Source organism: Mustelus asterias, chromosome 12 (assembly GCF_964213995.1).
Source record: "Mustelus asterias chromosome 12, sMusAst1.hap1.1, whole genome shotgun sequence".
Lineage (NCBI taxonomy): Eukaryota > Metazoa > Chordata > Chondrichthyes > Carcharhiniformes > Triakidae > Mustelus > Mustelus asterias.
Genome location: NC_135812.1, coordinates 25,545,438 through 25,559,954, shown reverse-complemented (window position 1 = coordinate 25,559,954; position 14,517 = coordinate 25,545,438). Strand labels below are relative to the sequence as shown.

General features: G+C 40.1%; 1 protein-coding gene across 3 annotated transcripts in view; it reads left to right on the top strand.

Annotated features, from left to right (window-relative positions):
• Positions 1–14,517, top strand: part of kiaa0753 (KIAA0753 ortholog) — a 47,766-nt gene that overhangs the window by 18,735 nt on the left and 14,514 nt on the right. For 2 of the 3 annotated variants that reach the window (XM_078225944.1, XM_078225943.1), the window contains exons 10-15: positions 235–363; positions 1,488–1,577; positions 2,426–2,513; positions 5,217–5,300; positions 6,225–6,395; positions 11,920–12,001. In XM_078225944.1, the coding sequence (XP_078082070.1) occupies positions 235–363; positions 1,488–1,577; positions 2,426–2,513; positions 5,217–5,300; positions 6,225–6,395; positions 11,920–12,001 (644 nt within the window). The remainder of the gene's footprint in view (positions 1–234; positions 364–1,487; positions 1,578–2,425; positions 2,514–5,216; positions 5,301–6,224; positions 6,396–11,919; positions 12,002–14,517) is intronic. The other variant, XM_078225945.1, reaches the window with a different exon arrangement.

Genomic DNA, 14,517 nt, shown 5'->3' with positions numbered 1-14,517 from the left:
GTATCAGTGGTACGCCAGAACATGCATATCTCATTCTTTTGCATACTTTTAAGTTGTTTTGTTTGCAAATAAAAAGAATAAAAATTAAATCTTTGTTATTTGAAAGATTATTATAAACTTAACACAGTATTTTGTTAAAATATGGTTGCTTTTGTTCTGGTTGTAACATGTGAAATGTAAATTTGTCCTGTGCTGCTATAGTGTGTGACTAGAATTTTTTTAAATGATTGTTAGAGTTCCATGGAAGAAACAGAAAATAAAATTGGAATGCCAGAAATCTAAGTCTACAGACAAAAGTCAAACTAACTTGCTAAAGGAATTGGAACAAGAAAGGCAAGAAACTGCTAAGATTGAAGCAATCAGGTAGAGCTGCTAGTTTCAGTGGGGATTGATTACAAAATAATTACAAATGAGAGAGGCCATTTGGCCCATTTTCATTAATTCAAGGAAATTTTAATGTTTTCAATTGCAACATTCCATTCTTTGTCAAATAATTCCAGAGATTTCTGGGGTATATCTTGAAAGCTTCTTCAAAGATTTTTTGTTTTGAAAATTGTTATAGATTCGGACCAGTTTATTTGAAAAATGTAGTGGGCTTGACATTTTTTCTTCAACTTGGTTTAAGTTCAATCATTGGAAGTATCTTGGCAATATTTCTATTTGAAATTAGTTTGAGCAGTCTCAATACAGTACATCAACTCGTAGCACAACTATCCCTAATTTGACAGTCAAAGGACTACTGGTGTGGGAAAATAATGCACTGCTATTTTCTAGGCTGAAATAGTAGAGATAAATTATTTTATCCTAGCCATTTTGCCCCTGGCCTGAGAGTGCTTGATGCTATTCTGTTCTCCAACTAAGATCACGTACCAACCGACTAAAGAGCAGCTTCTTCCCTGCTGCCATCAGACTTTTAAATGGACCTACCGTATATTATGCTGATCTTTCTCTATAACCTAGCTATGAATGTAACACTATTCTGCACTTTCTCCTTTCCTTCTCCCCAGTGTATTCTATGAATGGTATGTTTTGTCTGTATAGTGGCAAGAAACTATACTTTCACTGTATCCCAATACATTTGACAATATTAAATCAAAACACTATTCCCAAGGTTGAAGGTTGTTTGTGCTTTTTTAAAAATAGGACAGAAGCTGAAATGCCTGCATATTCTGCATAAGTTTTCTTTTCAACTCCACAATAATCTACAGAAAATTCCTAAGTAATTTTCTTACATATTATCCAGTAATCTGTGCTTATAAAGCCAGCAAGCGGTCCCATCTGTTGTATTTCCAACCAGTTGCATCAACTGGTAGAAACCATTTGCTGCTGAAAGACTTGTTCTTTGGAAGCCATAATATCATTTCACTCCAAGGTCATGTATTGGTGAGCTCATCAGTTTCTGTTCTTGGAGGAGAGACTACTAATAAGTGCTGTTTTAATATCATGAAAAATTAATGTCGCTCATTTTTAAAAAAAACTAATTTTAGGTTGTCTTGGCTTGATTCTGAGACTGCCCGTAGGTTGAGGGAGCTCAATGAACTCTGCGTGCAAGAAATGGACAGAATTAAGAAAATGAGGTACTATTTCTGTAACTTACAGTTTTTACATCCAGTTTTAATAAACTGGATAGGAGGCTATCCTTCAATCCTTGTTTTTTTTATATTTTCTTCTTTCTTGGGTTTAAAAAAAATATCAATTCAATCAAAGTCTCAAGTGAGACATTCCAGATCCAAGCTGACAAGACAAGCTCACCACTTCCTGTCTTGGGCTTGATCTACATGATCCAAGCTGATTGGAGCAGGCATTGCACCTCCTCCAAGGCTTGATTTCATTTGCATCTTAGCCAAAAAGGCCTAGATGCCACTTTAAAAAATTGCTTCAAATGAAGCCTCAGTGTAACCTCATGACTTCAACCAAGTGCAGGACAGCAAAACTACACTTGATCTTAGTCAAAGTGGGCAATGCTGGCAAGGCCAGCATATAATGCCAATTCCTAATTGTCCATGAACAATGTCTTGCTAGAGAGTTGACCACATTACAGTGCATCTGGAGTCACATGTAGGCCAGACCAGGTAAAGATGGCAGATTTCCTTCCCTAAAAGACATAAATGAACTAGATTGTTTTTTTTTTACAATTGGCAATGGTTTCATGGTCATAGTTAGTTCTGGATTTTTATGGAATTAAAATTCTACCACCTGTTATGTTTGTATTTGAACCCGGGTCCTTGCAGCATTACCCTGGGTTGCGGGATTATTAGTCATTATTATTTTACCCCTATGCCACCATTTCCCTGTACCAGGGACCTAATTTTAAAAGGGAGATGATTAATTTTATTTATATATTCATCGCTTCCCAGCTACAGATCCTATGACCATAAAATGAGACCATGGATGATATAAAAATATTTACTTAAATGTTCTTCAGATCTGAAGCTGACTCCCCCAACAACTGGATTGTAAAAGCAGAGGAGGAAATTCGGGAGAAGCTTCAGCCGTTGCTGGACAAAGCACAGGTATCAAATATTTAATACTTTAATTGGCTTGGCTCTAACTCCCTGAACAATCAGACATTTGTTTTTTTTTAATATTGTGAGTTTACGTCCACCTTGGTCTTATCTTCTGGAAGTGCTTCAATGGTCTCTGATTTCTTTAACCCTACAGGTGAACCCAGCTCCAATTTATCTGCCAATTCCAACAGCTTAGCACATTTTTCAATTTTGCCACAGTTATGTTATGCACTTCCAAATAAGCTTGGACTAGAATGAGAGCCATTCTTCTGCAGTCTTTTACTTTGAATAACAAGTTCTCACTTGTATTCCATGTTTCTCACTTTTGTTACCTTTTTCAAAAGTCTCATTCTCTATACCAAAATAATTATACTTTTTAAAATATCCTGGACGAGCCCCCAATTTTCGGTTTCCTCCCACAGTCCGAAAGACGTGCTGGTTAGGCGCGTCAGCCACGCAAAAGTCTCCCCGAACAGGTGCCGGAGTATGGCGACTCAGGGATTTGCACAGTAACTCCTTTGCAGTGTTAATGTAAGCCTACTTGTGACACTAAGATATCAAATGAAACTTAAATTTAATGCTAGGAAACCCTGCTGATGTTATGCGCTAGAATGTTCCAGCCTAAAACACTGATTTCATCTGGTTTGTTTTTGGATATTAGCAAGAAACGTTTGCAGAAACAATGAGAACTCTTGACATCTTTTTTTTTAAAACAAATAGAAATATTTATTGAAGTGGAAGAAAGATAATAAAACACTGCAAAGAACTTCGGCAAATTAACAGTGAGCACTTAGTCCCTCAAAAACTGAAAACTCCAAGCTATCTGTTTCTTCCGTACCTAGACTCTGCTGAGACCCCATTCCCAAACGACAACCATAAACCTATTGGTCAAATCTAGCCAGTGATCATCATGCCATACAGCTTACTTGACCAGGAATTGGGAATAGTCTTTGGCTCAGCGAAGAAAACAATCTTTTGCACAAACTGGCTTGCCTTTAGCACTTCAACTCTGACTGAGCTGTTTCCTGAGGATGGCTGCCTCTCTTTCTTGCTGCTGCTTCTTTAACATCTCATCTGTGTCTAAACTGCTTTCTGGCTCTCAGCACTCCGATTTTCAATTGTAAAGAACACCCTGTTCCCTATTTCCTTTCTTTTAGGTGCTGCCTAGACAGGGTTTACAAAATACATGGCAGTTTGATTTTACTTTTGCAAAAAAAAAATCATTTTAATAGCATTCTACCGTTTCATGACACAAGCAAGTGGGATCTGACCAGTTTATAAATTGTTTGTGTTTTGAAGATTAATTTTCAACTAAACTCACCTTGATATTCTCTAGAATAATGACTTTGATCTGGCAAATTACATTTTTTAAAAAACTTCTTCTGACAATCAGACAGTTCAGTTCAGGAAACTGCTTTCAATGAGTTAAGAATTCCACATTTTATTCTTTGGACATTTAGAACCATGTCTCTTTTACTTGAATCGTGAGATTCTGGATAGGCTTACTGAAGTTGTAATGCTCTTTTTTGCCTTTGCCCTTCATCTGATAGGAAAAATAAAGGGTTACGTTTTGTTGCAGTAGGGCTCAAACTGTGTTTGCTGTTAGTTAGGTTTGAAAATTTTTGTATGACATATTGCTAAAAGTGAGAGATGATCAATACCCCTTGAGATAAACTGGGAACTTGCTTGTCCAGTTCACTGGGAAACCAACAGTGAATTACCTTAACCAACCAAATTGATTGAATGTGAAATTAACCGCACAAGGACAGAGAAGGGAGTGGATGAATTTGTTGTTGAATTGGGTACAGATAGAGATATAGAGAGGTACAAAAAGTAGGAATAAGAAAGAAAAATACAAAAGAGGAGTAACTTCTAACATTTTTAGACTCCATGCTTGCAATAGTTAATTGTCAGAGATTGACAGTAATAAACACTTCTCCTGTCTGGTCCAAGTACTCTTCAAATGGCAAGATTTGACTTTGTGTAGTGAGATTAGTTTGTATCTCCTGTGCAAGTGCAGTAATGTGAATGGAATTCAATGCAATCCAATGGTGAAGCAGAAAGAGCTACCATTTCATATCCTAATGACAGTGTGGTGCATCTTGGACATCAGGCTTTGGTTGTTTTGAGCTTAACTTTGGTTTGTTGTTTGCCTGAAATTGGTGTACCATTTGTGCATGAAAAGTAGCAAGCACTATTAGTTTCATGGTTACTTGGATAGAAAAGTATGGGCCATAATTGCTTTTTGAACATCAAACATTAAGGGCGAAACGTGAACCGCATTAATGATGTGTGCCTTACCGAAATGTAAATGTACCAGGACATAGTGGCGTGAGCTATTCCTTTAGTTCCCACAGTATAATTTGCTGAGATATATTTGTCTTTCAACTGATGTGCTCAATTAAGTTGCTCATCTGCAGCCAAATATTTCAAATTTCGTGATTCTAAGCCTGTTCTTGTGCTAGATCCACTTAAATTATCTGCAGCATTACTTTGAAGTCTGTTTTGATGGGTGTTATGACTCTCAGATGATTGTTAGCCCAGGAAACCACTGCAGGACAGAAAAAAACTGCCTAAAATAGTTGCAACGTTTACTTGGATTCCAAAGTGACTGTATTTGAAAAGCATTACATAGGTTGTAAAGTAGCTTGAGTGAGCCTGAGGATCTGATGAGATACCATGTAAATGTGGGTTCTTTCTACTCAATAGGTTATAAGTGATTCTTGGGAGACGAGAACTCGAATCAAAGACTCTTCACTACAACATCAGCTATCATTACAAGTTGCTGAAAAGGTAAATTTATAAACAAATGATATTGATCCACATCCAAGTTGGTGTTAATTAAAGTAGAATTTAAACTTGTTTCTATCTCTGTTATGATGTTAAAAACAAATTAGTGCGGATGCTGGAATCTGAAACCAAAAGAGACAATGTTGGAAAATCTCAGCAGGTATGGCAGCATCTGTAAAGAGAGATGATGTTTCGAGTCCAGATGACCCTTTGTCAGAGCTTTGACAGATGCTGCCAGACCTGCTGAGATTTTCCAGCATTTTCTCTTTTGGTTTCTGTTATCTGTTATGATGTTGTTCAAGACCTGTTATCATTCAAAATCCCAGTAATGCACTGAAAGAATAAAATGATAAGATTCCATGTTTTAAAGCAAAACCTTTTTGCTATACAAACAAAGCAAAAGCCACATACTATCTTGGGTAATCAACATGTTTAACATGAACTATGAATTACACATTCGATCGCAGATGCAACTAAGAGAGATCTTGTGAATTGACTCGGCAGTTCATTCAGTCTATATGTGGTCAATCTCGGACAATTTCTTTCAAAACTCTTGTCTTCCTCAAAACCTTTTAGCCCTTCTTCTAGGAGCTGAGCACTGCTGTCTCACAACGTCAGGGACCGAGGTTCAATTCCGGCCTTGGGTCACTGCCTGTGTGGAGTTTGCACATTTTCCCCCCTGTCTGTGTGGGTTTCCCCCCACAGTCCAAAGATATGCAGATTAGGTTGATTGGCCATGCTAAAGTGCCACTTAGCATTCAAAGATGTGTAGGTTAAGGGGATTAGTGGGGAAAATATGTTGGGTTAGGGGGATAGGGCCTGGGAATGGTGCTCTGTCGGAAAGTCGGTGCAGACTTGATGTGCTAAATAGCCTCCATCTGCACATCTTTGAAAAAATAAAGAATTGCATCTGTTACTTCCTTACAGACTGCAGCGAGTGCAGACATCCTTGGAGAAAAACTATTAGATGAGCTGTTGGAGGACACAGCACAAGAGTTATTGAATTTGGAGCTAAATGTAAAAGCTCATTCAGAAGCTTTGGCGCTGCAAGATGGTTCTACGCTAGAGAATATGCTACAGAGAATAGAGGAGATGGAAGTAAGTATGTGTGATGGCCTGGATTTTACATTCTGCAGCAGGGTGCTGGCACTTGCTGCTAACTTCAAAGAAAGCTACCCATGGAGATCTAACAATTTCTCTGACATGGGTTTTCTCTTTTCTGATATTAATTAGATTGTGGTACCAATTTTTGACGGTCTAAGCAGCTCGTCACGTTGAAGAATTTCAAATAGCAAATCAGGAATTAAAATCCACAAATTATGCTTCATGCTTTAGTTATTTTGAAATATAGATCAGATATACCTGGTTTAAAGTACAAACAGAAATATCATCAACATTACAGTTTTTTACGATCAACATTTCTTTGGTTTCAAATTTTTAAAGGAAATTTTACAATGCATATGTATTTAAAAAAAAAAAGACTTTCAGAGGTAGCCCAGCAATAATTATAACTTGGTTAACCAAAATATACCTCACTCAACAATCCAATTTCTATGGGGGAGTTTAAACAGTGAAGTTAGAGCAGAACAAAGAGTTCACATCAATCAAGTAATTTCTAAAAGTTTTCATTTGTGGGGATTTGTTCCTTTAAAGCTGCAGAATAAGGGTCACATGTCCTGTGGAACCAATCAGGGTGCAGGATGGGGGAATCACCTGAGTAAGCAGGGGTTTCTGTTCCAGAACCATCTCGGAAGCTGACTGACCGCTATGAGGCTGCAAGCCTCTGTATTATAATTATTTATAAATAAATGTTGCAGTTGTTGTTTACCTAACTGGTGAACAGGAACTATTAATTTGGCGACGAGGATAAAAGAAAAAAAGCAGTCCCAAGTTCGTGAGCATAAAGTCAGATTGAAGTTCAGATTAAGAAACAAGAGTATTTGCAGATATGCCCCTGTTCAGATGGACAGATCCTTTTAGACTATAAGACTGTAAGAAACAGGAATAGACCATTCGGCCCCGTCGAGCCTGTTCCGCCATTCAATAGGATCATGTCTGAAGCGTTCCTCATGTCCACTTTCCTGCCCTTCCCCTGTATCCCTTGATTTTCGTTATGATCAAGAATCTATCTATCTCAACCTTAAATATACACAAAGATATACACAAGCCTCCACAGCACTCTGTGGAAAGGAGTTCCAAAGACGTACAACCCTCTGAGAGAAGAAGTTCCTCCTCATCTCAGTCTTAAATTGGCGTACCTTTATTCTGTGACTATGTTGATGCCTCTGTGTAGGATTATAAACAATACATTGAACATTTGGGCTACTATCTTTAGGCCAATGCAATAGAGGGGGAGGGGAAGAGAATGGTAATCCTTCTGAGCGTGTGTGGTACCCAGGCCTACAATTTAATATGCAGCCTGACATCCCCAAGCACGTCTGACTCCAGGTCATTCACTGAGATAGCTGAATTGGTGAAAACACACTACCAAACTAAGCCATCAGTAATATTGGAGCAATTTAAGTTCAACTCAACTGGGAGAGTACCTGGAGAAACTATTGCAACTTGTATTAGCAAGCTGGGACAGATCTCAAAACACTGAGACTTTGGAGGCACTCTTGATGATGTGCTGCAGGACCGTTTAGTCTGCAGAATAAATTTTAAGAAGGTGCTGGAGATAATGTTGAGGAGAGTACACAGAAGCCTCAGAGCGTGTAAAGTGACATGGTTCACCAGTTAGGGCAGGAAGCTGCAGTCAGTAGTAGTGCCAAAAATGAGGATGTAATTTTAAAATGCAGCCACTAATAGAGCAAGACGATTTAAGAGCCAAACAATTGGCTAGGATTGAAATAGTGTGTTACTGGTGCGGGGGTAACTACTCCCCTGAAGCTTGCAAGAATAAAGAGACTGAATATTTTTTCCGTCACAGGCAAGGTCACTTGAGGCACTGATGTAAAAAGTTAGTTATACATTGCAAGTGCATAATATGGAAGAATCCAATACTAAAGATTTAAATGTTCACTCATTGTTCAACGTGAAAGTGGTAAGGGCAGCCCCCATCATTGTGATGCTTTTGGTAAACAATAGGTGCTTAAAGATGGAAGCTGGTACAGGACCCTCTGCCACGGTGATAGCAGAACATACATTTCAATATTTACAAGGAGGAGTCCAGCCATTGAGTTTGAAGGTGTAACGCAGCAGAACTAACACAGGAGAAACCGTCAAGATAAAGGGTGCTACCACAGTACCTGTAAGCTACTGGCAGCAGTCAACTCAGCTTCCAGTAATAATGGTGTCAGACCAAGGGCCAAGTCTTTTGGGCTGTGATTGGCTCAAGGTAATCCAGTTAAACAGAAAGGGGACTGACTTGAGTTAATAAAGTTAATCATAAAAGTATGAGAATGAAAATAAAGGGTTTCCAAGCAAAGATCTATGTAGAACCAGAGGCAACCTGGATCCTCTTTTTTTTTAAAGAGCAAGGCCAGTACCATATGCCTTGCAAGAAAAGTTAGAATTGAAGAGATTGGAAAAACTGCATAGTATCCAGCCAGTTCAATTTGCGGTGTGGGCTGCACCTGTAATGCCCATGATAAAGCCTGACAAGATTGTCCGCATCTGCAGAGACTACAAATTAACAGTTAATCAGCCTATCAAATTTAAATAAGTATCCAGTCTTGAAGACTGAAGACTTGTATGCAAAGCTGACCAGAAGTCAGTCTAGTGCAAAATTAGATATGAACCACAACATCAGCAACTTGAGTTAGACATTGCTTCCCAAGTTTATGTTACAATAGATATGCACAAAGGTTTGTTTCAGTATACACACCTACTCTTTGGTGTGCCACTGGCATTTGCTGTTTTCCAAAGAACAAGGAAAGTTTATTGCAAAGACTGCCATGAGTTGTGGTATACCTGGCTGATGTTTTGATAACTGGATTGGCAAGCTAAGGACCTAGCTAACTTAGAGGCGGTACTAAAGAGATTTCAAGAGGCTGGGGTTCGCCTCAAGTAGGAGAAATGTACTTTTCAAACCACTGAGGTAGCCTATCTGGGGTATCGTGTTGATGCACTAAGATTATACCCCAAGGTCAGAGCTAAAAAGGAGGCACTGGTCCCCAGAAACATATCTGAGCTCAAGTCATTTTTGAGAATAGTGAATTACTACGGACATTTTCGACTAGATTTGTGAACATTGGCCCCCTTGCTAAAGAAGCACCAACATTGGTTTTGGAAGATGCTCTAGAGAGAATCTTTTAACAGTGTAAAACAATTGTTATATCCATCGAGTTTATTGGTGCATTTTGACTTGTCTAAGGAATTGGTGTTAACCAGTAATGCCTCTCCATATGGTGTATAGTCCCATAGATGGATGATGGATCTGAAAGACCTTTAGGGTATGTCTCGAGAACCCACTGAGGCCGAAAAAGGCTACTCTCAGATTGAAAAAGGCTTGTTTATAGTATATGGGGTAAAGAAATTCCACCAGTATGTGTATGGGAGACACTTTACCATTGTTATAGACCACAAATCACTACTGGGTCTTTTTAAAGAAGACAAGGCTATTCTGCCAGTTGCATTGACAAGAATTCAGTATTGGGCATTAGTTCTGTCAGCCTGTGAATATACATTAGAGTGCCGGTCTGGAACACATTGCGAATGCGGATGTACTTAGTCACCAGCTTTTACCTGAGTGTGTAGTATTTCCCCCATTACCCCACAGGAAGAAGTTTTAGTATTGAATTTCTTGGATGTGTTGCCAGTTTTGGCACAGCAAATCAAGTATTGGACCAGCAGAAATCTGCTGTTGTCCACGGGATACTAATAGGTTGGGCCAGTGAGCCAGTTTCTGAAGAGGTGGAACCATAATTTAATTCATCCTTTCATATGTAATAAGATGCATCATACTTTGGGGAGCCAGAGTAGTCATTCCTGTACCAGGAAGGGAGTTGCTTCTAGCTGAATTGTACAGTGTTCATCTGGGTATATCTAAGATGGAGATGATCACCAGGAGTTAAGTCTGGTGGCCTGACATTGATGCCAACATCAAGAACCTAGTCAAGCACTGTGAAGAGTGCCAATTGCAACAGAGGTTGCTTCTGCAGCCCCACTGCACCCTTGGGAGTGACCTGGCCAGCCATGGATACGAGTCTACGTTGGTTATGTTGATCCATTCGTGGCACAATGGTTTTGCTCCTTGTTGATGCACAAAGTGGATGGAAGTGTTTGAGGTGAAGTGTCTGACATTGCACGCTACAGTTGAGAAATCACACCAATGTTTTTCCACCCATGGAATATCTGAAATCATACTGTCTGATAATGGAACAGCTGAGCTTCAGAACTTCACTGCCCTCAATGGTATCAAGTTCATTAGAACTGCGCATTTCCAGCCAGCATCCTACAGACTAGCTGAGCAAGCCATCCAAAGCTTTAAGTCTGGCCTGAAGAAGCAGTAGGAGGGACCCTCGAGACCAGAATCTCAAGATTCCTTCTGGGCGATAGGACCACTTCACATGCAACGACAGGAGTCCCGCCAGCAGAATTGTTTATGAATCATCATCTCCGAATGAGACTGAGCCTCGTGTTTCCAAACTTGCTGGGGAGGGTAGAGGCCTGCCAAAGCAGTCAGAAGACAAACCATGATTCATGTCAGTCAACAAAGTTGTTTTCAGTGGATGAAACCGTGTATGTCAGGAATTTTGCAAGTGTGTCGAGTTGGGTCCCTGGAGTCATTGTATCCAAAACGGGACCCTTGTCTTATCAAGTGGATATAGAAGGAAGGATCGTTAGGAAACACGTAGACCATTTGAGAGAGTGAGAGTTGCCCCAGCAGCCAGTATAGCCATCAGGAATTATATTGCTGAGTATCCAAGCAATGAACACCTGGTCATCCTGTAACAGGCATGACTAACATCCCCATGGAAACAGATGGAACTGAGATGCCTGAAGAGACACCAGTGATTATGATTTTTAACTAACTGCACTCCAGTGGAAGCACCCCAGACAGAGGAGTTACACTGCTCCACTAGGAATTGGAAAGCACCTGAAAGACTTAATTTATAATGGACTGGATTCATGTGTTAAATATTCAATTATTAGGGACTGAGTAAACTGATGATTGTCAATTATGTAAAAGAACTTGAGGGAAAAGGATTGTCCCTTTAAGGATCAATCTGCAGAGTAAAGGTCACATGACCCGGGGAGCCAATCTGGGTGTAAGGTGGGGCATCATCCTGGCAAACAGGGGTTTCTGTTCCAGAACCTTCTCAGTAGTTCACTGGCAGCGTCCGTATTATAGTTGTATGTAAATAAATATTGCAGTTATTTACCCAATTGGTGAACAGGAATTATAGGGGATTTTGTGGGTTAATGGGTAATCGCTGACAACAATGTGTGAATTTTCTATCTTTCAACTTTGTGAGGAGGGGAGACGTTGTGGTTATGTGGAGACAGTGGAGTAATGGTAATCTCACTGTGACTAGTAATCCAGAGTCTGAGACTAATGCCCTGGTGCATCTGAATTTGCCAGAAGAAACTGTTAATTTTACAAGTTGTTCTTAATGTTAGTGTGTTTTTGATATCAGTATATTCTTATTTTTGCTATTTTGTTTCAATAAATTACTAGAGATACCAAGAAGCAGTTTGCAGAAGAATTTGCCAGATTGAATATGCTGATCCTGACTTTTGGGCTGAGGGAGAGAAGCAAGGTAATTTACCATGGAGTTGTGAATCCGGTATGCCTTTGAGTAGTTTGGGATCTGGTGCGTAGTTGCGATTTTTAGTTTCTAACTTGGTCAGTTACTTGTCCAGCCTTTCTGAGTGGGATGGAGGAAGGGGGGGGGGGGGGCTACATTTTTATTTCTTTTCATTTGAGGGTCCAAGGGACAAATAAGATCATAAGAATGTCCCTAATAATTGAACATTTAACACACTAGTTGGCAGGGGTAGGGGACCCAGACTGTTAGCAGAATAGGGACACAGTACAACAGAAAAGCAATCGGGTCAGATGGAATGCAGCAGTAGCAAGTTTCAAGGGAGTAAGACCAGGCTGGAGGGCCTCTACTTTAATGCCAGGAGTATTAAAGGTAAAACGGATGAGTTAAGGGTGAGGATTGACACGTGTAATTATGATATAATAGCCATCACGGAGACATGGTTGAGTGAGGGGCAGGATTGGCAGCTCAACATCCTGGGATATAGAATCTTCAGGTGAGACAGAGGAAGGGGTTAAAGAGGAGGAGGTATTGCAGAATTAGTTAAGGAGAGATGATACCTTGGAGGGGCATCAAATGAAGCTTTGTGGGTAGAGCTTAGGAATAAAAAAGGGACAACTACGTTGCTAGGTGTTTATTATAGACTCCTAGATAGTCAGTGGGAAATTGAAGAGCAAATGTGTGCAATTCGCAGAGGGATGTAAAAATAATAAGAGGGTAATTATATTAGGTGATTTCAACTTTCCCAACATTAATTGGGATAGCCATCATGTTAAGGGCTTAGATGGAGTAGAGTTCTTAAAATATATACAGGAAAACTTCTTGGATCGATATGTGGAGGATCCAACAAGGGAAGGAGCTGTGCTGGACCTAATTCTGGGGAATGAAGCCAGACAGGTGGTTGATGTGTTGGCGGAGGAGCATTTTGGTGATAGAGACCACAACATATTTCAATTCAAATTTGTTATGGACAAAGAAATTGACAGTTGCAGAAAAAGGTTTTGGATTGGGGGAGAACATATTTTAACAAAATTAGGCAGGATCTGGCCAAGGTAGACTGGAACGAGTTACTTGTGGGGAAATCTACGGAAGAGCAGTGGGGGCTGTTCAAAGATGAAATGGTGAGGGTACAAGCCCAACATGTTTCCTCCAGGGTAATAGGAAGGTGTAACAAACCTAGAGAACCCAGGGTCGTAAAGAGTGCCTTTGGTACATTGGCCTTTATAAATCGGAGTATCGAGTATAAAAGTTGGAGTGTTATGGTAAGGTTATATAAGGCACTGGTGAGGCCGAATTTGGAGTATTGTGTACAGTTTTGGTCACCTAGTTACAGGAAGGATGTAAATAAGGTTGAAAGAGTGCAGAGAAGGTTCACAAGGATGTTGCCGGGACTTGAGAAGCTGAGTTACAGAGAGAGATTGAATAGGTTGGGACTTTATTCCCTGGAGCGTAGAAGATTGAGGGGAGATTTGATAGAGGTGTATAAGATTTTGATGGGTATAGATAGAGTGAATGCAAGCAGGCTTTTTCCGCTGAGGCTAGGGGAGAAAAAAACCAGAGGGCATGGGTTAAGGGTGAAAGGAGAAAAGTTTAAAGGGAATATTAGGGGGGGCTTCTTCACGCAGAGTGGTGGGAGTGTGGAATGAGCTACCGGATAAAGTGGTAAATGTGGGGTCACTTTTAACATTTAAGAAAAACTTGGACGGGTTCATGGATGAGAGGGGTGTGGAGGGATATGGTCCAAGTGCAGGTCAGTGGGACTAGGCAAAAAATGGTTCGGCACAGACAAGAAGGGCCAAAAGGCCTGTTTCTGAGCTGTAATTTTCTATGGTTCTAACCATGGATGACCAGAGACATTCAGGATACAATGAGAAGGAAAAGAGAGGCTTTTAACAAGTATAAGGGAAGTAAGTCTATGGAGGCATTAGTGGAGTACAGAAAGTGCAGGATGGAGCTTAAATCAATTAGGAGAGCAAAGAGAGGATATGAGAAAGCTCTGGTTGGTAAAAGTAGGGAAAATCCTAAGATATTCTGTGAGTATATCAATGGGAAAAGGATAACCAGGGAATGAGTAGGGACCAAGGGAGAAATCTGTGGGTGGAGGGAGAGGACATTGGTAGGGTGTTAAACGAATATTTCACATCTGTCTTCACCCATGAGAATGAGGAGGTAGTTATGGAACTTGTGAAGAGAGACTGTGAGGCTCTAGAGAAGATTATCATAGGGAGTGACGAGGTATTGGAGGTATTTGCGGGCTTAAAAGTGGACAAATTTCCAGATCCGGATTAATTGTGTCCCAGGTTGTTGCGGGAGGCAAAGGAGGAAATTGCAGGGGCTCTGACTCAAATTTTTAATTCCTCCCTGGCCACTGGGAGGTGTCAGAGGACTGGAGAACAGCAAATGTGGTCCCACTATTTAAGAAAGATTGTAGAGACAAGCCAGGGAACTACAGACCAGTGAGTCTCACTGGTGGTTGGGAAACTACTGGAGAAGATTCTGACGGAGAGAAT